At 43.6% G+C, this 23,555-nt stretch overlaps 1 protein-coding gene across 3 annotated transcripts; it reads left to right on the top strand.

Annotated features, from left to right (window-relative positions):
- Positions 1-227: 227 nt before the first annotated feature.
- Positions 228-22,007, top strand: rgl1 (ral guanine nucleotide dissociation stimulator-like 1). 3 transcript variants are annotated; one of them, XM_046048945.1, is made up of 19 exons: positions 10,347-10,365; positions 10,486-10,570; positions 12,908-13,018; positions 14,579-14,787; positions 14,879-14,953; positions 15,100-15,290; positions 15,392-15,516; positions 15,638-15,853; positions 15,945-16,048; positions 16,166-16,250; positions 16,386-16,475; positions 16,807-16,893; positions 17,155-17,187; positions 17,300-17,421; positions 17,764-17,853; positions 18,035-18,218; positions 19,218-19,469; positions 19,557-19,671; positions 20,106-22,007. In XM_046048945.1, the coding sequence occupies exons 2-19, from the start codon at positions 10,526-10,528 to the stop codon at positions 20,291-20,293; spliced, it is 2,322 nt and encodes a 773-aa protein (XP_045904901.1). In that variant the 5' UTR covers positions 10,347-10,365; positions 10,486-10,525; the 3' UTR covers positions 20,294-22,007. The 3 variants fall into 3 exon arrangements, with proteins under 3 accessions (XP_045904899.1, XP_045904900.1, XP_045904901.1); XM_046048943.1 differs by lacking the exons at positions 10,347-10,365; positions 10,486-10,570 and adding an exon at positions 228-756; XM_046048944.1 differs by having other exon boundaries at positions 10,315-10,570.
- The last annotated feature ends 1,548 nt before the right edge of the window (positions 22,008-23,555 follow it).

Here is a 23,555-nt window from a genome sequence, read left to right as displayed (position 1 = left end):
TCCTCCTCTCTATCTCAGCTTTCCTGTCTTTCTTTACTTTTCTTTAGATTCTTCCACAGTCAAAGTCTCTTTAGTCAGTGGTGGGTGGGGGGGCCGGGCCACCAAGTGACGGCTCCTCCCCCTGGATGAATGTAGGGGAGAGAGAAGGAGGGAGAAAGAGTGAGAAACAATAGACTTTAATCACTCATGTGGTTGAGAGCTGTTGGCAAGCCAAGCTCCACGCGTGCAGAGAGAAGGCAAAAAAACACAAACAGAAGAGGCTAAGGTAGAAACTGTGTTGGGGGAAAAAGGAGAGAAAAAGGAAGGTAGAAGATAGAGGGGGACAACTTGAGAGGAGAGTTTTCATTAGTCCCACCTTGGAGCTGAAGTCCTGTCCAGTATACAACCAGATTGATGAGCAGAAGGGGAGGTGAACAAAATATCTGACCTAAAGAAGTTGATCCTAAATCAAGAGTCAAATCCTCTTCATCTTGATTGTCAACACTTAAAGGCCCCCGCTCCAGATTTCTACTGCTTCCACCGAAGAAGTCTCCATCCACTCTGCCGTCCATACTGGAGTATGCCCTGTCAACCCTGCCGCTGATCCAGGCGGTCAGCATGATCTCTCACTACCCTCTAGCCACCCTGCTGCCCTGGCCCGCAGGTCCCAACCACCACTGTCCAGACCTGGACTGCACCTTGCTGCTGGAGGGAGAAGGCGGGGTCGCCCTGCAGAGGTACCAGCCTTGCTCCCCAGAGAGCAGCCCGCGCCACTGGGTCAGTACATGGCAGAATAATGGCTGTTGTTTGTTGAAATCTGTTTTTATTTCTGGGAAGCACAGGTACTTCCAGTCTTGTTAAAAAAACAGATGTTGGCCTCTGCGTTAATGACCTTCCTGTGCCTTCTGTTGTTTGGAGTGTGTGTGAGGGGTTGCGGAATTGTTTGGTGTCAAAGGTTCAGTCAGTTTTGATAGATTCAAGGATGGGAATGGGAAGTGAAGTGGAACGTGTTTGGGGATAGTAAAAGGGAATAAGATTAAGATGAAAAACAATTCACTGAGAAAAGAAGTGTGGAATTATAAACAGAAGATATGCAGCGAGGGGCAGGTTGGTTTGTGACTCCTCCAAGGTCTGTTTGTTGGATGTCTGTGGTGACTGTGAGAGACAGGGCAGAGCGATAGGAAAAGAAAACTATGAAGAGTGATATCGCATGTTCTTATGAGTGTGCTTGAGAGAGAGAAAGGTATTTGTCTACAGTTGATACAGACTGCAAGTCTGTCGCTGCTCTGGACTCAGCAGTTCTGGCCCGACTGGTGGTCACATAACTGGTAGTGACACATCCTCTTCCTACATAATCCACCAGTGTAATGTACAGTAAGTGATTTTGAAACCAAATCAAAAAACATTCACTTGCTCAACTCCGGGATTGGTTTGTCATTCAAATTCAGTTAGTCCACAACTCATAATGCAATAATGCAAACTAGACAGTAACCTTTGGTGGCACAGCTGGAGGACAGCTGACCTCTTGTGAAAAGCAGTAATTACTGTAACTACCGCTTATTGGTCACTGTGTGTGTGTGCGTGCGTGTGTGAGCACAGTTTTGCTGACTTCACAGCCGAGGCATTACTCACTTTACTTAAGAAGCCAAATGCCAAAATGACTTTGATGTATGATGCCAAATAAAGAGCATGGCAGAAATGTTGGTCACATTACACTTCATGTTAACCTGCATGCCTTTCTGTTTATTGGCCCTTTTTTTATTCATCATCACAGATTTATCATAACAGTGCGATTACCAGAAAAACAACATGCAGTGACGGCTTATTCCAGCTTAGTTGTGGCTAATTGTTTGCATGTGCGCACGTGAGGTATTTAGGCTAAGGTGAAAATATTTTTGGCACAAGTGGCACATTAAGATTTAGTGTCCTTGAGCAAGATACTGAACCCCACCTGCTCCAGTACTGTTATTTTGCAACAGCAAAAAGAACATTTTCCAACTGGGATGAATTCAGTATAACCTCATGTACGGTAATAGTTCATCTGTGTAAATCTGACTATCAGATGACTATCACGCCACGGTACGATGCATGTTTTGAGTCCAAGTATTGGGAGATCATCCTTCTCGCTGCCTATCTGACATCCTGGCACTCATGTCCTCCCATCTCACAGCACTGTTTCCGCCAATTGTTTCCAGGGGTACAAAAGATGGAGGTTAGCTTGCAGATGCTGACACTCTCTGAATGCTGTAGCCAAAGCAAGGCTAAGCTTACATGCACCGCTCTGTGTGTCCTGAAACTCATCCTTGTGAATTGAGTAGTGATTGCCCTCACAGCTGGGACAGAGGGCAGTAAGGGTGATTATATAGAGGGGTGAATACCTTCAATAAAGTTATGAAAGAAAACACAAAACCATCAGTGGGGTAATCATGGAACTTCAAGTGAAATTAGTTTCAACTATTTGGTTTTGCAGCTGCTTCCCAAACCGAGGTTTTGTGACAAAAAAAGCACAAAAGACCTCAAACAAGTACATCCATTCTTGTGATAGAAAGCAATCATTGCACCACCTCGCCACAATTTATATTGTCCATGCTGCTCTAAGGCGTTCCTCACTCGCCTTTCAGTTTCAGCTTTTCCCCTACCTGCATGAGGTTATGAAACCATGCCAGTCATAAAGGCGATGATTGGACTGATTGCCTCCCTGTAATCGCCCTGCTGTGTGCTTATGGACAGCTGTCAGGTCCACAGTTCAGGTCAGAGACAAGGGAGGAGTGCTGAGGTGTCAGTTGTTATCAGCAGTCCACTGAGGACAATGAGACTCCCACATGAACACACATAAGATTGTTCACAAGAGTGGAGGGACGCGGAGATTGACATGGCGATGGAACAGCTAAAATTAATAATAGTAAATAACAAAGAATAAACTTAGATAATGAAAATGCTTCTTTTAAATTGAATTATTCCGTATGTTGCAAGATGTGTCACGAGAAGGAATAACAAAGGACTTGACCAAGTTTGAACCCAGTTGCTCCGAAGCGAGAGTGTTGACAACTACACACATCACAGTGGGTTATCCATTTAACTTCATTTTTGAAGTCTGCAGTGTCCTTTCATACTCTTCTCTCTCTGTCAGTGATAGGGCATTGTAATTAAGCTGCAGGCCGATCAATTAAAAACTCCAGCAGAGGGAATATTAGCCGCTGCCTCACATTGGGTTACAATAACCAGCAGGGTAGTTCAATAACCTCAGCGGGTCATTCGCTCAAAATGCAGAAGTGATTTTCTACAGGGAAGAGTCACAGGAAGAGGGGGGACAATTTCGATGATGATGTGTTTTCCATTGAAAAAAAGTAAGAAAGCTGAGTTAGCACTCTTATTTCCTCTTTCTTGCCATTTTGAACAGAGAAGTGCACGTGTCAGACGTGACGTTTCCATTCCTACAGTTTTGATTCTTTCTTGTGTTTTTGATGACTGTCCGTGATTCACTCATCCGGCTTAGACTAGTTCTTCAGCTTTTTACCTGTTTCATTCACCTTCAAATTAATATATAACTGTATGGGTTTCAGTAGTACAATTCTATAACATTTATGAAAGTTTATATATGGAGCTGGAGGAGCACCATCCAGGAAAGGAATGGGTTTTTTGATTAACCCAGTAAGCACTGACAATACAAGACACAAGAGGAGGGGCAGTAATGTACATCAGTCTCATCAATTCGGTCCTTTCTATTGTCTCAAATTGCACAATTCACAAACTACCAGACTTCTCTTTTCTTTAAAATCCAGGTCCCATTCAGTTTTCTTTCAGTCCACCACTTCAGATGGTGTCTGCACACTTGGGTGACCCCCCTGTGTCAAGTTGTCTAGTTGCCTGAAGCCCTGTAGAGGTTTGTATTGTGATCTTGGGCCTAATTAGGTCACATAATAGGACTGGTGTGAAAAGTCAATATTGCGGGCATTGTCCCTGTCACCCGCGCGTCCATCCCAGTAAACAACACCACAGGAGCAGCTTGCTCAACTGGGGCAGAAACTCATCGCACCATACGGAGATGGGTGTGTGTTTTTCTAGCGGTGTGTGTTTAGGGGCGGGTCGGTAGGAGGCAGAAAGCAATATGTGCAGCAGCACCGTCTTTGATTTGGTTTGTTTCTGGTGTGGCAGCTCTGTGACTGTGTGTGTGTGCATGGTAAGGTGACCCCACCAAACACACACAAACACTAAAATCCTCCACTCCTTTTCCCGCTCAGTCAGGGCTCGCAGTATTAGCCAGGACCCGTGACTAGGATCAAGCTGACATTGTGATGTGTGTATTAGCATGCGTGTGTGTGCGTGTGTGTATATGTGTGTGTATGAGAGAGAGAGAGAGAGAGAGAGAGAGAGAGAGAGTGAGTATGTGAGTGTGTATGGCATTATTGTGTGAAGCTGGAGGCTGCTGGTGTCCGCACGACAGTTACTAATATGAATAGTCAGCACTAACACACTCTGTATGACAGCAGATTACCAACTATAATAACTCATATGTTAAAAAAGAAATACTCTCACTTCATCCTCCATCCTTTATTTATATAGTATATTTATATAGTACATCTTTACACAGGGTCTAATGTGTACATATTTTTTTTGAGTAAATATCTTATATTTTGGTCCATGCTATGGCAACAGCTGTTCCTGTTTTTGTGCTACAATACAGCTACTGCCTCTTTTTTTGCAGCAGCAGCTCAGTGTGTTGTTGTGTGCATCTCATACGCAGTTTCATTTCCTACAATGCACATGCCTCACAATTCGATTTAACACCAACAGCACTGCAGATAGTGCATAACATCCCCCAGAATTAGAACTGGAGACATGAATCAAATGTTAGGAAGTTAAGTATTTATTTATGTATATAAAGTAGCCTACTAACAGCCTGATGGTTAAAGTGTGATTTTGCACATTCTGATGTGATGAAGTTGGGCTCTGCTGTGTAGTTTTCTGGTGTGATTTCGAGTTGTTTTGTCACCAGTGTGTTACCGGCTTTATTGGTGCTGTGTGCTGTTTTTGTTGCATATGTGACAAATTTAGGGTTGCGTGTATCTGTTGGGCAACAGATGGTCCATCTCTCATTAGCAGGAGGTCAGACAGACAACTGAGCCAGTCCAGACCGATTCATTCAAGGCTTAGCAGGGCTTAGATCTGGGGAGGGGGTACAGGGCTTGGGCCCCATTAAGGGCGGGGGTTGTGTGTGTGTTTGCAGGGACTCGTCTGATTTATCGTCTGATAACTCTTCTAAATGTGGAGACACCTGAAAGTACATTAACTAACCAGCATACCATCTGAGTCATCATAGTTCCAGAGAGGATTATTGTCTCTGTAGTGCAACAGTCCAACTAACACCATATGGGGGCTGTTGTAAGAAAAACAATTGCTTATAGCCTGAACATCTCTGTACATAAATATGATTTTGTCCATTTGGTGTTAATGAAACTCTGAGCAAGTATGTCTTTGGTTAGGTTTGCAGGTTCAACTGTGTGTAATGTAGAGTGTGGAGGAGGAGGGGGTCTCAGTCTGCAGGACTTTACTGGAAACTAATGATGTCACCCATCCAGAGAGAGAAAGAGAGGGGGAGAGCTCAACAACAGCCGGGACAATAGATCTGAAGGGAGCAGAGACATGACATAAGAGAAAAGGGAGAGAGAAAAGAGGCAGACAGAGCTTTAATGTGGCTGGTCGAACAAAGGGGTCAGTTGACCGGAGAAGAGACAGCAACGGAGAGTAAGAGAAAAAGTAGATGCAGCTGTGTGTGTTATGAGAGAAGGCCCCTGCATGTCCTTCCCGATCTGTGTTTTCAGTGTTGCTGCCACAGGATCCACAGAAAACTCATCTGAGGATCTGACGCCTCATTAAATGCCTATTAAATAAACTTTTGCATTCACTGAGTGCCTTGCCACTGCTTGCTCTTAAATAACCCATTTTAGCAATTTTGATTGTCCCATTCTTAGGTTTTCATTGTGTTATAGCAGATCATCCCGACCCTGCACCATAAATCCAGCCCCATGGGTTTTGTTGCTATAGCTGGTTCTGCCTAAAACCTCTGCTGACTCTGGATAAACACAGCGGTTTATGAACTCTGCCCTCTACTGGGCAGTATGCTCTGGAAACACAAACCCACCAACCACACATAAACAAACGCGCTGTGTGCATACCCATGCATAACACAGGAAGAATGTAGGAGAACAGAGTATGACTGTACTGACACATTTGGTCCAGATATGGTAGCAGGAAACATCCTCTCCATTTTCTACGCAATTACCTTTTCACCGGAGAGTTTGGCTCCAGTCACAGCTGAGACTCCTCTCACTGGATAAAATGACGAGTCTCCTCTGTTTACTTGTTTCCAGCAGACAAGAAAGCAGAGCATCCCTTTCCAGTCTGAAATATGAAATCACTCTTTCTCTGAAAGCCAGTGCAATATGGGCCTGTTGCATCACGCTTGTCTTTCGGCCAGTATGGAGCCTCTCAGTTTCTGACTGTGCTGTGAACTCTCCCCCTCTGTCTCTGACACTCACGGTAGAGATAATGTCCTTTCAAGTTAATCTCAACAGTGTCCTGCACTTTCTTTTGATTCACGACCTTCTTATCTTGGATGTAAACAGTGAGAAATGACACATGCTGCCCAAGACCTCTACCCACGTTCCTGTCCTCTTGTGTGTCTGTGGTTTGGTTTTGTCAGTATTGTGATGCCCAGTGTTTGTCAGACTCTCCTGCTCTAACTTCTTGCATTAGTTATACTCCTGTCATACTTCAAGTTATTGGTCTGATTTTATGACCATGCTCCAGGCCAGAGAGGCTCCCCAGTCAGTCAGGTATGAGGACAGTGGGCTCGCTGGAGTCAGGAGGCTGGAGGCAGGAAGTGGGAGATTTCCTGGAATGTGTGTTTTTCCCCACAGTGGTGCAATAACAGCGCGAGCAGCGCTCCTCCTGTTTTTGTCCGCTTTCTGTCTGTACTGTAGCTCCCTTTTCAGATCTTGTGGAACAGACACAAGAGCGTACTTAGGAAGTTCAGTAAGGGCAGGACCCCATTATAAAAAACTGCTCTGTCCTCGTCAAGGGCTTTCCTAAGTGTAATTACGTCATTAGTCTTCCAAGAGAAAGGCAAACTTGGTATGAGGATGCAGGAAGACTTGTTATATATTTGATAGCCTTTCAAAGGTAGCAGCATGAAGATGCCATTCACCTCTGACACATTCGGTTCAACTTTTACATTCATTTACAGGAAATCTGATTCCTAGAGATCTACACATATATATTTTACTTTTTGCTCTGCTACATTTATTTGATGGCTACTGTACTATAGTTATTAGTAGATTATACATATTCAAGAACTTGGTGTCATTTATGTTAGAAACACCATTACCATCCCATGTCATTTTGTGTAATGTTCAACATTAATAGACTTGATGAGACTAGCATCTTGACTTGCAATAAGCAACCTCACGGTGGTGATAAGACTCCAGGAAGTCACTGCTTCCGGTCAAGAAATAGTCTTGGACATAACCCCGTAAAAACAAATGAGATAATGCATTAATTAATGAGCTTTAGAGGTGCTGGTAGGTTACTTTTGGACACACGCAGTCAAACTGTTTCCCCCTGTTTAAAGTATTTATATGATAAGCTAAACTACCGCTTTTAGGATAATAATACTGGTATACTTTAATGGACCCGGACTCCAGAGAAAGAGAAGACATTTCACATTGTAATCTCAAGTTGAAAGATGTGCGTAATCATCTGCTCATCAATCAGACAGAGCAGCAGCTGTCACATTTGTCAGACGTCTTGTTTGTGCTCAGATATGACATCAGTCCCACTGTGAGACCAACACTCGAATCCCCCCGGGGCTGAGCTGGAGGTCGTGTGAGGTCACAACCTTCCCACTGCCCCTCTGGGCTTCCCATAGCTCCAAAGATCCAAGTGATCACCGGGGCAGCTCGGCCTGGGAACTGGAGCCCGGCCAGATATACAGCCTGATGAACAGTCAGCAAGGAGAAACACTGATAAAACCACACACGGAGAAACACTGCCCAAGACGTGCATTGGGCTTCCCTGGCCTTTTAGTACCCTCCAAGCAAAGCTGGGAGGGAGTAATGATGCCAAAAGTGAGCACCTTGTGTGTGTGGGCACATCTATGTGGGTGTGCACCCTGCTTGACACCGTGGTGTGTGACAGCCAGCCAGTGACGCTGAGTGTGACGTTGCGCGTTGGTCTTATGGGAGCCAGAGGAATGGGTAGGCATATGACGCGCGCGCGCGCACACACACACACACACACACACACACACACACACACAAACAACATTGTGTTAGAGAGATAGCTAGACCCACAGCGGGTCTAGCTATCTCTCCCACTTAGCCAGATGACAATCAGCATCATAACGTTGCCACTGTCTCCTGACTCTGAATCAGTTGTTTAGTAACTTCATCAGCCCACTAAATGGACTTGCAGATGTATGAACCACAGCTCGCTCACATTTGATATAAGGTTTCCGATACAACTTTGGACAAAAAGACCCCTCACAAAGTCGACGCTTGATTCATATCTTCCCATTTATTCACACAAGTGGGCTGTTTGAGTACGTGTGCAGGCACATTCACAGTGGAACAGTGTTGCCCATTCTCACACTCAGCCTATTCTCCTCTCCTGTCACTGACAATGCACAGTACTGGTGACGGCATCTACGGCCTTCCTCGTATTGTCCCACGCAAGGGCCGTGAGGCTGCAGCTGCTTCACTCATTTTACACTTCACTCATATGATATGGTTTGATTGTTTTCTTTTAAGTCTGGGTGTGTGCAGTTAGAAAGAGGTGAAGACAGACATTTTTGGATTAATTGTTGGAAACAAATATACAGTATACACAATAAACAACGAGAAATACAGAGGAAGCAAACTGAATTTATGGTGGGACCCATAGAAGAAGAAATTAACCACTTTGAACTTGAACCTTACAGATCCAGCGTACATATAGCCTGCCGGGGTTAGAGGTCTTCCTAGATAGGTATTAATGTTAATTTGATAGATTTTGTGTTGTTATATAAACAAGAGGTTACAGTACACATGACTGGTTACACTCACCAGACTTTGTATCCAGCTTCTTATCTCTGCTCTTGGCTAGCTGCTTGAGGCTACATCACAGTCCATGGGCTACATTAGCCGTTACTAGCATAACACACCCGAATAAATCGAGTTTCATTGTGGGTAATGTAGACATTTGACAAGGAAGAATGTGTGGAATAAAAAAAAAGCGACATATCTGGTTTAACACATCAGTTTTGACTGAAAACATCACAGGGCTGCAATGCTAAATCACCAGGGTAGACCTACTATTTTCAATAACACGTTCACACCTCCAAACTTTTTATGATGAGAGCCAATCTTAACAGGACTTAACAGGACATGTGAAATCATTGCTCTGGGCAAAATGCATTTTAAAGTTTAAAGTTTTATCTGAGTTAGTCAAATAAAGTGTGAATCTTCCAAGGTCACGGTCTTTTTATAGTGAAGTTCTCTTCAAGTGTTACCATACCATCTGGCATCTGTTAAACTGGATATAACTAGATGTTATGAAGGAATCTGGTCACTGCCAGTATGGACAATTACAGTGACCAATAACTCTTTCAGTGTGCATGTGTAGGTGTATTGTTTTAAGACAGACATGAAAAAATGTGAAACTATAATTCAAACTAAAGTAAAATAAAATAGCTGGCGTGCAACCACAACAACAAGGAAGTTAATAACCATTTGCATGGCCTGTTTCAATAAAGCACAGGTGTGCTAAGGAATGCAATCAGACAACACCCACACAATACAGAAACAATATCCAAGACATCCATTTTGTTTTCTAAAAATGTTTTTTACTTATTAAACAAAAGTAATTCAGAAAAAAAATACAGAATATGAATTTAAAAAGTGATAATAAAATAAAATGACTTAAAAGACTACATAGGGATTTATATCCATTTAATTTTCACAAAAAAAGAATACAAAAATAAAACACTAAAACAACATCGCAATAAAATAAGAGTAAAAGGTTAATAGTATTCATTTTATTTTGAAAAATCATTAATCAATATCTTTTTTTAAATAATAGGCTACATAAAAGCAATATATCAGTAAACTCTTAAAAAGAAAATAGGTCACGAGTGCTATGAATTTTATAGGAAAGTGAAAAAATCCCAAGCCTGCATCTGAGCGCGCACATTGTTGTCAGTCAGATGAAAGTCGAACATAAAGACAGGAGGAGGAGTTTAAACGGACTGTTGTGAGTGCAAGTAGGAGGAGTTCGGTCATTCAGTAGAAGAAGGGAAAGCCTGCTGCAGACAGAGGAGGATTTGGAGTTTGGAGTGGAGCAGACGAAAGTGTACGCGGTGAAAGAGAAGACCATTTTCAGCGTGATCTTGGATAAGGCTATATATATATATATATATATATATATATATTTTTTTTTTTTTTCTTAAAAGGAACTAATCTTCTTCTTTAGTTGGCGGATTATTCCTGAGCTCTGATGCTGTCCCCGGATCATGAAAGAAACGCTCACCATGAAATTCGCCTGGAAAACTAAAATGGTAAAGACCAAACAAAAAAAGCGCATGGTTTGCACCCTGTGCTCTGTTGTTGAGTTTGTGGTTTTGAAGAGAGGGGGCAGAGGGAGGGGGCTGAAAAGGGGGGCGGGGGTTGTAGGCTTGGGAAAGTAGAGGATAAGGGGAAAAGAAGAGGAGGAGGGGGGCGTGAGGGATCAGTCAGCAGTTTAACATTGAGTTTTAATTGTTTTTAGCCTACTATGCTTTAAATCCCGGTTAACCTACATTGTTGGTGCGCAAAGATGTCGCGCAAAGTTGGGGAAACGTGGGGAAGGGTCGACCATAGAATTGAAAAAAATCCCTTGCCGACTCCGCCAGAATATGAACTCGATCCGCTATAGCTCTCCCCTCCCTGGTGGTGCATATGAAAACTTTTGTCTGGGGGCCCGCAGTGAAACGGAGAGGGAACAATTGGCGTGGCCCCTGTCTCTCCACGGGTCCCAGCTGCGTCCAGGGTAGAAAAACACAAAAGCCAATAGATCAGCGCCAGAGATTTAACACAACTGTTGTTGTTGTTGTTATATTGGATCTATTGTTTCACACACATCTGATAGGCTGATGGGCAGATTAGCACTGAGCAGAGATGGAGAACTATTTGCCTCTCTGCTGTCCTTAATGTCCTCCCTGTGAAGTCTTTGAGCATCTTCTGTGGAAGGATCCAAGTTGACACATCTCCTGTTTACACTATACCCAGGGTCATTTGATATACTGTGTTCTGTGTAAACCCATCCCTATCACTGTGACCGACTGTTTTGGTTTCTATGGAACTTTGTCTCGCAATAAGCCCTCAACTTGGTGTACAAAGCGGGCAGAGCAACCCCCCCCCCCCCTCCTCCTTTTTAAACCCTGCTCTGAAAAACATCTCCACTTTTGTGGCTGACAAAAAGCAGGCTGTATGCAGACTGTGAACTCAGCAGCCCGGGCCGGCCAGCATAGAGACCTCCCGCTATTGTTTTGGGAGCGTGTGGACTGCATGACTCATGCAGTGATGTATTTATCTGTCTCTGCGCCAGCCATCTATCCAGCCGGCAACCATCAGCAGCTAAAGAGGAAGGGGGAGAGGCAGAGAGACATGCGCTTACTAAAGTTGCTGACCATAAGACAAGATGCTGAACAGGGTAGGGGACGGGCATGTATACGTGTGTCAGACAAGTGCAGCTTATAATATCCAACAACACAGACAGACTTGCTGGTTTCATCTCTCAGAGCCAGTTAAAATCATATTACATTACTTCTCCTCTCCCTTTCTCTTTATGTTTTTAAATTTTTTTATTTGGGCTTTCTTTTCATCCCGGCATCACATGTTTCTGTTCAAACCCAAACACAGCCTAGTCATGGCCACCATCCTCCAGAACCGTACATTAAGCCTGTTAATGGCGACTTTGACCCATGACCTGTTTTCTGGCAGCCCTTCTGTTGATGGAATAGCGTGGGCTTTGCCATTGAGCTGTGTAAATGGAAGTGGGGACAAGTGAGAGTGATCTTGGCTGCTGCAGCCTCTGTGTGTGTGTGTGTGTGTGAGGACTTGGCCATAGTACTGCATGCGTGGTGTTTATATTTGGCCAGTCTCTCTCCCTCTTTGCTGTCCCTGCCTTTGCTTTTGTCTCTGTCTCCAAATGTTGATGTCTCAGCAGTGTGTTTGCCGACGACTCTCTCTGAGCAGGAGTTTTGTGTTTTGATTTCACTCTGCTCCCTCTGTTTGTTTATGCACTCATCTGTTTGACAGTGATTTACAACCAGAGGCAGACGCAGTACATGTGCAAAATGAGCACAAATCCATTTAGGCTTATGACTATCTTGGCTTGTATAATAGGGAAGGCAAAACAGACAAAGGCATGTCAACTGCGTGAAAAAAATGGTGCATATGTCCTGTTTTTATTATGTAGGGACTTGTTTGAGAGACCTCATCCATTCTGGATCTTATCTCCAGCTCCAGGAAAGCGCCCAGCTCTGACTTCAGCTCCAGAGAGGCCGGGACACAGTGAAAGAGATGGATAAAAAGGGGGAGTAAAGACACAGAGGGAGGCCTGGCCGGCTGCAGCTGTGGGGGTTGGGGAGTTGGTCATTCTTGATGTTTTACTGCACTTTAGTCCTACTTTTACTTGTTTGTTTGAGTGCTGTGGTTGTGTTTCTGTGTTTTCCCCCTTGTTCTTCCTTCTGCTTTTCTCAGAGGTTTACAAAAAAAAGTCAATTCCTTTTTTGTTAAACTATGACACTTGTTGTGGAAGTTAGCTCTGCGGCTTACATTGTTCAATCCCAAACACAACTTTCCTCACTTCTCAAGGTTTCTAACATTTTTCCCCCTTACCCTCCTTTTTTCAGAGCTCAGTGCAGGACTGGGGGGAGGAAGTCGAGGAAGGAGCCATCTACAACGTGACACTAAAGAGGGTTCAGATTCAGCAGGCGGCCAACAAGGGAGCAAGATGGCTAGGGGTGAGTCTGATGTCTCGCACTGTGACAGAATCACAGCTGACAAAGCTTTTTCAAAGTATAGAGTCATGATCCATGCAAACCCTCAGCGAAACAGATCACACACAGGAAAACCTTATGCCTTAAGCAGACTGAGTCTTTCAATTGTGGGGCGTCTCTCAGCATTGTGCTCCACCAGGGCTGTTGTTTTAACATTTGAGCTATAAATCTCCCAGTTTAGACAACAGCTCTTTAGTTGCCTGCTGAAAATCAACAGTTTCGCCAGACCTGGACTGCTTAAAGCATGTGATTTCCTGACTTTCCCAGCTGCCAACAAAACTGCTCACTCCCCTGGACAGCAGTGTTTTATAAAATGCTGGTATGACAAAATAAAAGGGGTATTAAAGGCTTTTCCTTGAGTTGTGCATATGAGGCATTGCTCTTTCCTCCACTGAGCTGTTTATACCGGTATAATAAGATGTTGTGCAGTATATTATTATACTGCACAGAAGGGCCAATTAAGGGGCATTACCCTTAGTTTCTCTTGTGTATGTTCTCAGTAAATACTAAAGGAATGCATGGACCTGGCATAACAGAAATTGGAAGTCAGATTAATGGGGTTTTCCTTTTGTTTACAAGAAAGAAAATCTTGTGTTGTTAGTTTGCTGTCTCTTTGTGCTTGACACGAGGGATGGGGGATTGGCACAGAGAAGAAATAGATCACAGCTCTGAGGCTTTAAAACTGTATTGATGTATTGACAGTTGACTGTATTCAAGCTAATTAAAACAACATGGGTACTTTATACAGTGCAGTATATTGAGTCAAATAGAATATAGAGCAAACCCCATTGAGACATCAGGATATTTACTATAAACAGTCAATTGTGACTGAATAACCACAACCACAATTAGTGGGATTGTAAGCATGTATACTGATGTATTGTTGTACTGTGTGTGTGTGTGTGTGTGTGTGTGTGTGTGTGTGTGTGTGTCAGTGGCTTTTCTAATTCATTGTGAATTGTAAAATTGAAGCCTGTGTGTGACTGTGAATTCACAGAGATAAATAAAGGTATTTCTTGGTGCACTGAGTTGTTATCAGAGGGGAGAGGTGGGAGAACTTGGCTGTGCTGCTGTCCTCCTCTCTGTCTGGAGGGACGGTAGAGGGGCCTGCTGTGATTAAAAGCAGATTGGAGCGTTTCCTGTTGTAGCGTGCTAACTTCACCACGGCCTCTTTCTCTCCGTTTCTGTGCCACCTCTTCGTCTACTCTCTCCCCGCCTGTTGGGTAACCACTCGTTCTATTTCCCTGTAGCCACAATAGTCGGACACATCTGGAGAATTCTGAATTAAATATAGGTCATGATTGTCCTCCCCCCCATTTTGTTTTTGTCTTCTAATGAATTGTTCCACTCCTAACTAACCACCACTAACTTTTTAAAGCTTAACAACCAAGACGACCTGACACATTAAAAGTATCTAAAGCCAAACAAAGTAAAGAAAATCTTTGGAAGCACCAGCCGAGTCATAATGCACTCCTCAGTTTGATTCACACTAGTTTAACGGTGTAAAAATATTTGTGTGTTTAGGCGGAGGGCGATCGTCTACCTCCCGGCCACACGGTGAGCCAGCTGGAGACCTGCAAAATCCGAAGTATCCGCGCTGGAACCCTGGAGCGTCTGGTGGAGACATTATTAACAGCGTTCGGTGACAATGACCTCACCTACACCTCCATCTTCCTGTCCACCTACAGAGCCTTCACCTGCACACAGACTGTACTGCAGCTACTGTTAGACAGGTAGGGCTGTTTAAATTCAAAATAATGTATGGACTATATGTTTGAGGGATTTTTTAAATCTTTTTAGTGATTTTGTTTTTTTCTGTTCCAGGTATGGAAGTGTGGAAGAAAACGAGCAAGACACAGCCAGACGCCAAGGCTCTGAAACCAATGGAGCCATCAGAAAGTGAGACATCTTCATCACTATTAGTTCCATATGGATGGCTTTCAATACATAACATTTTACCTTCAGCAGTATAGCTGAATTATCACACCTGTCTTCCTATCATTGCCAGCTCTTTTAACACTCAAATCTTTCCCTGCTGTCTCCAGTGCCCTGGCTTCTATCCTGCGTGCCTGGCTAGACCAGTGTCCCGAAGACTTCCAGGAGCCTCCTGACTACCCTTGTCTCCACAGACTGATGGACTACCTGCGCAGGGCCCTGCCAGGCTCGGAGGCTCTTAGACGGGCAGAGGGTCTGCTGGAGCAGCTGCAGAGTCAGGCCAGCATGGACGACACTGATGGTAAATAACTTATAGTTCTTTGTTCTGTACAGTATTGATTATCTTTTCATATTAAATTTGAAACTTCCTCCAAGTCAAATCATCTGTTTGCCTGCTTTCAGCTGGTTTCCATGGCAACAGTTCTTTCTGCCTGGGGGAGGAGGAGGAAGTAGAGATTGAGGTCCAGGAGGACTTCCTGTCGTTTGAGGCCGACGTGGTGGCTGAGCAGCTGACCTACATGGACGCGGTAAGTGGAGGGAAATGAGATGGAAACAGGGTGTGCAGGAGGGAAAGGTTACACAGGTTTGCATCCCTGCAATGTTTCTTCAGTGTCGTCATACTAACATCCGCCTGTTTTTCTGCTCTAGCTGCTGTTTAAAAAGGTTGTACCCCACCACTGCCTGGGCTCTATCTGGTCCCAGAGGGACAAGAAGCACAACAAGCACAGCGCCCCCACCATTCGAGCCACTATTACGCAGTTTAATGCTGTGGCAGCATGCGTGGTCAGCACAGTGTTGAAACAGAGACAGATCAGACCACATCTCAGAGCACGGGTCATCCAGCGCTGGATAGACATCGCTCAGGTTGGCACCAAACGCACACAAATTCATCTATAAACCCACCACAAAAATGGGCCAAGCTCTGACCGTCCTTGTGCTAATTGTTTCCTAACAGGAGTGTCGAATACGCAAAAACTTCTCGTCTCTGCGAGCCATTGTGTCTGCGCTGCAGTCCAACCCGCTGTACAGACTGAAAAGGGCATGGGCCTGTGTGCACAAGTAAGCCTCCGATCTCTCAAATATGCAGAATCTCAATGAGTCTCGATAGAAGAATCCGCCCTTTGGCAGCATTCAACAGGATGTATTTTAGCTAACATGTATCTGTGTTCTACACAGAGACAGCATGCAGACATATGAAGAACTGTCGGACATTTTCTCCGATCACAACAACTACCTGACCAGCAGAGAGCTCCTAATGAGGGTGAGATCTAACTTCAACGATTACATGTCTATGACATTACGAACGAGTATTTAGTATCCTCGTGTGTAGATATCATCTGGGAATCCTGAAAACACAGACAGGAACTGTATTTTAATTTTTTTGTGTGCCCTACAGGAAGGCACTTCAAAGTTTGCCAGTCTGGAGAGTTGTGCCAAGGAGCACCAGAAACGCACCCACAAGAGACTACAGCTGCAGAAGGAAATGGTGAGACAAAGACTGGCTAACTGATTTGCAACAAACGCCAGAGCTAAAACAGAGCTCTTTGATTTTAAACAACACATTCCTCTAAAGCAATGTACTGTAAAGTGAGTTCTAGCCTCTCCAGTATGACTAAGCCACATGCTCAGTGTTGTTTACTCAGTGTACTATGTGCTGTACTTGCATTGAGCCTGTGTTGTATTTTCCAAAACCCACCCTGTCATCTATAAACCACTGTGTAAATGAGTCTGTCTCTGGCTTTATTGTGGCATCCTTGAAGTGTTTATTTAAACCAAATGTGGTTTTGAAGATATCGTAAAGCTGTCTTTCTCCACAGGGAGCAATGCAAGGAACGATACCGTACTTGGGGACTTTTCTCACCGACCTGACCATGTTGGATACGGCCCTGCCTGACCTAGTAGAGGTAAGAAAAAGTCTTTGACACCTGCCGAATGTGTGTGCGTTTCGATATTTGAGGAGCACGCGTCTGCGAGTTTACACAACTGCGCAGATCTGAGAGTCTCGCTGTGCAACCGCTGTCAGAAACTGTAGCGTAAGTTTCCATGAGTGTGTGAGGAATTTTGTCGGCCCATTTTTGGAGTGGTCCACCTAATGCTGTTTGTCTAAGCAGCCGCTGGTATGTGATGTCCAGGGTCTGACAGCGTGCTCTTTGTGTCCTCCGCAGGGTGGGCTGATCAACTTTGAGAAGAGACGCAGGGTGAGTGTAGCTGCAAGCGGCCTCCTTTGATTACACCAAGACAATTATCGCATGATGAGCTCAGCCCACAGTGTTTGATCTAACGTTGGCATCCTTCTCTCCGTCTCTGCAGGAGTTTGAGGTGATCGCTCAGATCAAGCTGCTTCAGTCGGCTTGTAACAGCTACTGTCTGAGGCCAGAGCCGGCTTTCCTCCGCTGGTTTAAGAGCCAGCCTCAGCTCAGTGAGGAGGAAAGGTACTGCTGCTTTACTCAGAATACCTTCTTCCTTGATCGCACCGTTATTCATTCAATAAAAGGCAAATTAGTGCATGAGGTCACAGTCTGTTGGATCTATTGTTAAAGACAAACACACAATAGAAGCTTCTTTCTGTCCTTTCTCCTTGCCTCTCCCTGCTGTTCTTCTGTCATGTCTTCATTCCCTACTGATCTATTGTATTGTACTAACCTTCTTGCCTGCTCTGACTTTTCTCTTCCCCTTTCTCATACTCAGAATTTGTGGTTCTCAAAACTAACAGGCACATGATTTGGCAATGTTTTATGATGTGTAGGGTTAATTATCAATGTTCCCTCTTGCAGCTACGCCTTGTCCTGTGAGGTGGAAGGTCTTGGTGACAGCAGCCCAACCTCACCTAAACCTCGAAAAAGCATGGTGAAGAGACTCAGCCTGTGAGTACATCCAGACAATAGATGTCAATATATCAAAATATCAAAATGCCTGAAATGAAGTGAAGACTGCTTTGAAGACGTGTCACATTTGGGATGTCCCACTGTAACGTTCAAGCGCTGAATTGCTGTGACCTATTTATTATATTTTAATATCTAATAACTTACTTTCTCTACTTTCCAGGCTGTTTCTTGGAACAGACAGTAATGCGGCCAGTTCTCCAGTCAGAGAGATGCCGCGCTCGCCTCCTACTGGCAGCTCAGGGGAGAGCATGGACTCAGTCAGCGTGTCTTCCAGTGACTCCAGCAGCCCGTCAGACAGCGAGGGCCTCACTCCCACTCACACCTCCGACTCCCAGCAAAACAAGGTGGGTTACAACACTAATGAAATGCTTAGGGCCTGTTTGAAAATGATTGGTGTGGGGAGGGGAGCGGAGCTGAATTTTGTGTTTCAAGGCCGTCTCCAGTTTTATTAATCTAATCTAATCAACACCCTTCCCCCAAATATCTCAAAGTAATATAACAAAATAATGAAAAAACACTTTTGAATTGGTACAATCATGGACACAGGAAGTAGGGGTGCTGAGGGGGGCTGCAGCACCCCCTAAAATCAGGCATAATAAATCCACCAAACTTATAATAAATTTATTTTTATGGGATTTTTATTATATTTATATTGCACTAATATTTGTGGTTTGTTCATTAACTCATTAATACGTATTAGTCATTAATACGGAAACAACCTCATTTCCAGGCCTGATTAAAGCAAGACAGTTCGGCTTGTATCACACGCCATCACTTGAAGGTGTAGAGAGAGAGAGAGAATGGGATTGATTGATGTAGTTTGTATGATGCTTTGGCAATATTGTTGTTACACATTCATGCCAATGAAGCTAATTTGAGAGAGAGAGAGATCCTCCAAGTGCTGTCTCACTCCCTCTTCCTCCCCTCTTGCATTTGCGTTAGCTCAGTGTTGCTGTGGCGTCTTTACATGCAGTATGAACAGGTGTTCACGTTTCCTGTCTGCTATAATTGGCATCCCTGGGTACAATTCACTTTGCTGTTAATAACTGAAATTGCACCAAGAAAAATTAAGATGCCGTACAAAACCTTAGACCTTAATTTGCTAATGGAATAATCATGTTTACATCGTCACAACATCACATAACACAAGTAGAATTAGCAATTGACAAAGTATGGAAAGCATGACATAATTATGCATACTGTTTACTGAATAATTCCCCCCCCCCACTCACCTCAGATATCTCCAATTTAGTTATCAGTTAATAGTTTGGTGCATTTGTGGGGGGAAAAAAGGTTCCAGTTATGGTTTTGTGCATCTAACTTCTGATTATATGATTCCTCAGCTATCGGAATCCTCCTCTTGTACTTCACTCCACTCCATGGACACCAGCTCGTCGACGGCCAGTGTCTCCCTGACTCCCGCATCTCCTTTACTCCCCGGGCTGCCCTGCACCCACAGACGCTCCATCTCGCTCACACCCATGTCCCCTTGCTCCCCGAGCCAAACCCCAGCTTATAACACTCAGGCCCAAGATGCGTGCATCATAAGGGTCAGCCTGGAGCATGGCAACGGGAATCTTTACAAGAGCATATTGGTAAATAAATATGCGTGTTTGTGTTCCTGTGTACACAATATATGTTAAAGCCTGTGTGAGTAATTCTTTTGTCTTTTCCCTAAATAGTTGACCAATCAAGACAAGACTCCGGCTGTAGTTTCTAGAGCCATGGCGAAGCACAACCTGGAGGTGGAGCCAGAGGAGGGATACGAGCTGGTACAAGTCATCTCTGAGGAGAAAGGTAAAAAAACCCATCTGTGTCTGTGGTCGTTTTCTATGCATGTATACCTTTTTTCTCATTTTTCAAACCTACACTTTCTCAACCAGAGGTACCTAGCTACATGTTGTGCTCTCCACAAACTGATCCAGCTTGTACTTATTTGCCTGAATCTTTCATAGACATTCAATCCGAGGCTTAGACTCAGATATTTACAGTGAATACAGTAAGCAGAAGCTGTTGCAGCCGTTACTATATAAACACAATGATGAAACACCCTTTGTATTTGCAATTCAGCATTTTAATTATTATAATTGTTTTTCCACTGATCAGCAGTTTTCCAAACTTCATGAACCGCAACGACCCATGTATTGCTGACAAAAACTAAAATAAGATTAACAGCAAGAGCTTTAACCATACTCATAATGATTTTTCTCCCCACTCTTATCTTCTTTCAGAACTGGTGATCCCAGACAACGGCAATGTCTTCTATGCCATGAACACCTCAGCCAACTTTGACTTCCTGCTGCGGGTGCGGGGTTCAGCGCGTCGGACAGTCCAGCTGCGAAGCCGGTGTAGCTCCACACTCCCCCGCAGCCAGCACCGCTCGAGCCTGTCGCTCAGACTCAGCAAGGTCACGCTGTGACCCCTGAGCCGCAGGGACACAGCTGTTTGCCCTTACGCCACTAACCCAGGACAATACAAAGCATGGACTTGAGGAGGCTGGATGGACACATGGATGAGGAGCACTGGAGGACTGCTGGTGGATCAAATGAGTTTTCAGACTCTTAAGGAGCTTTGACTCTTACCCGTTTCTCTCCATGAACTGTGTCATCCCGTCTTGTCCCTTTGTCCAGCCTTAATATGGAACATGGGTGTGTAGCGTGACTGCTGTGCCAGTTGGACTTGACATTTGACTAGTGATGCCTGACAAACAGAGTGAAACAGCGACCCCAGGTGGCCTACACTCTTTAGAACAACAGGTTTTTGCACATGTTAACAGGAGCAGCCAGACTCCTGACCTCCAACAGTATTCTGATATTGAATGAACTTCTTTTTGTCTTGTGATGTCTGTGCAGTTTAATATTTACTTTTCTAAGTATTAGATGTGTGATGAATGCAGAAAGAGGAGATGGATGGTGGGATGGAAGGAGAAGTGGACTGAGTGTCAAGTCCTGTTGCCTTGATTAATGAATGAATGGACCTCTGACAGTATTCTGAATGATATTGATTGACAGGAGCTGTTATGTCATTATTTTCTCTAGTTGGGCGTGTTTAGCTGCCATGCCCGGCTCGTGCACAGTGTGCATGTTGTGTGTGTCTTCACCCCCTCTCATATTGTGAGCTGTGTGACGAATGCATCGTTGTGTGCATTCTGATTGGTTCCATTACTTGGTTTTAACAAGTCCTCGGCAAATATTTTAATGGCCTTACCTGCCCTATCTTTAGGGTGTAGAGATTAAAATTTGTGCTGCTTTCCAATCCAGAAAGACGTTCCCTCACATCCTTGCATTATCAGACTTGTTTAAAAAATGATATGAATGAAGATAATAAATGTACAAGAACAGAGAAAAGGAGAGGAACTGACTTCCTGGAATTGAAAACACCATGCAAAGTGTCTCAAACTGATGTATACTTGTACCTCTTTGCCCTTCATTATATGAACTGTGGAGTTGCACTTGTCAGTTGGTAGGAAATGCCAATGGGATGTGAATACAGAAGAACGAGCAAGCCACTCTGTAAGTGGTTTTCTCCCTCTTCACTAAATGAATTACTATTTTTCTTTGTAATTGTTGCTTTTTATATGTTTTTTGTAACAAAATTCAGGCCAGAAATGTATGCCATGTTGGAGAGTGATCGAGGATTTATTTTAAAAGAGTACCCAACAAAAAAAGACAGTGCCAGATTTTACTGTCATACATTTGGAAATCTTTACTGAGGGACACTTCACTTCACTTCACACACCCCAAAATCCAAACACAGTAAACAACCATCTGTTTGTCTCATGGGCAACACTCCTCATTTCCGGCACCATCATCGTTTCACAGCAGCATGGCCAACACTTATCACCTGTCACATAACTGCCACACATTTGCAGATGAACACTCAGTGTTCATCATCAACATTTGTTTTCTTCCAGTTATAGTCCACTCCTGCAGCTCTTCCAATGTCATGCCACATTACTCCCCTCCCCTGTAGGACTGGTTCACTGTTGGACTTTTGTTAATGGGCCCAGTGGGCCCAGTCATTTATCTCCATGTAGCACTTCACTTTTAAAAATGTTCTCATTAAATCCCCCTCAGTTTGTGTTCTTCACTGCCAAAGACTCTTTCTCTACCTGAATAAATAAATTATTATCATTATTGTCCTGTGTTTTTGATTCCATCTTAAATTTGGATGAACACCCAAAACCATGAGTAGCATATCATTTCTAATGTCTGATTATTGTAGCTTTGTTAAAACATCTCTTTTTTTGTGACATTTTCTGCTAACACCATTTTTCATTGGATAGATACGGGCAGCTTTGCATCTGTCTTTTTAACCTTGTGCTGTGATGGACAACATGCTCGGCCGTGTTACCGTTGACATTATCAATAAAAGGACCAGCGGCTGTTCTGGACCAGAGCCCAAGTTATTTTGCTGAGTGGTAGACATTTCTGCTGATGTGAATGCAGCAGTCACGACCTTCCTTTCCTGAAACTGGCTTTGCTGCGCTGGTCAAATACTTTTCCAGGAATTCAAAGACTAACAGGTTTTTTGACATGAAAACAGACGTAACTTAGACTTAAGACCAATGACTTTCATCCTCGTTCAATGCAACAAAACATGCAAACTTGCTTTCTTTCCATAAAATCAAGAGTATGTTGAAATGTACAAACTACTTTAGCCACAAGTAACACAATGACTACTATTAAACTAAATACAAGCAAAAACAAATCCAAATAGTCTCATTTATTCAATACTCAGACATGAAATAAAAATGACAAAATCAAAGAGCAAAACAAACATACTATACATTATTCACAGCAATTTTGGGGACAAAAAGCTGGACCCCACAATTAGAAAGGTAAGTGTTGGGGTTACTGATTATGGTGGACAGCACCCGCCAAGGGGTCCCAGGATAAACCAGAGAGGCCACAATAGGACTTTTGGCTGGGCCAAGTAAAACCACAGCGTGTTGATTTGCATTTCCATTACCGGTTAAATTAAAGGAGTCACAAAGGAAAAAACAAACAAAATTCTGTTAAATGCAATTACGTTGAGTTTTTCTAAATTATTTGCTATTTCCTTGTAAAATAATTTTACCTTCTTGCGTCTCCAAAAATCCTTCTGTGGTTGAACCTCATGTCCACATTAACACTCATGTCCACATTAACACCATGGGTCATAAGTAGCCATGTATCCTTTGCATTGGGTCACAAGCTAAAAAGGTTTCAAATCACTGTCCAAATGGACAAAAAGTAATGTTTGTATATTGGCTCCGGGTCATTGGAAAGGCTCTGGAGCTCTAAGTATTGAGACGCGTTCATTCTTTTGTAAAGTCAGTGTAATTATTCCACAAATGTGTTCCTCTCAACTGGACAGAAAACTGCAGTGTACCATTACTCTACACATCAGCAGTTTTACTTGGTTAAGAACTGTTGAATGAAAACAGTGGAGCCTCTCCACCCTGTATGACGACTTCATCATGAGGAAAGCTTACAGTATTTTCATTGACCACTGTCAGTGATATGTTCCGTTTTATGTTTCATTTTTATTGGTGGTACGAAAGGTGGGACCAGGCCTTTAAAGCAGCTTAATAGCCGTTTGATTGAATTTGATTTCCTGCTAACAGCTGAATTGTGTTAATAAAAAAATACTAGAACAGGAGTCTGAACTTAAACTGCATTAAAGCTGTAAATAAGCAT

The sequence above is a fragment of the Micropterus dolomieu genome, linkage group LG05 (assembly GCF_021292245.1).
Source record: "Micropterus dolomieu isolate WLL.071019.BEF.003 ecotype Adirondacks linkage group LG05, ASM2129224v1, whole genome shotgun sequence".
Taxonomy (NCBI): Eukaryota; Metazoa; Chordata; class Actinopteri; order Centrarchiformes; family Centrarchidae; genus Micropterus; species Micropterus dolomieu.
This window is presented reverse-complemented; position numbering and strand designations above follow the sequence as displayed.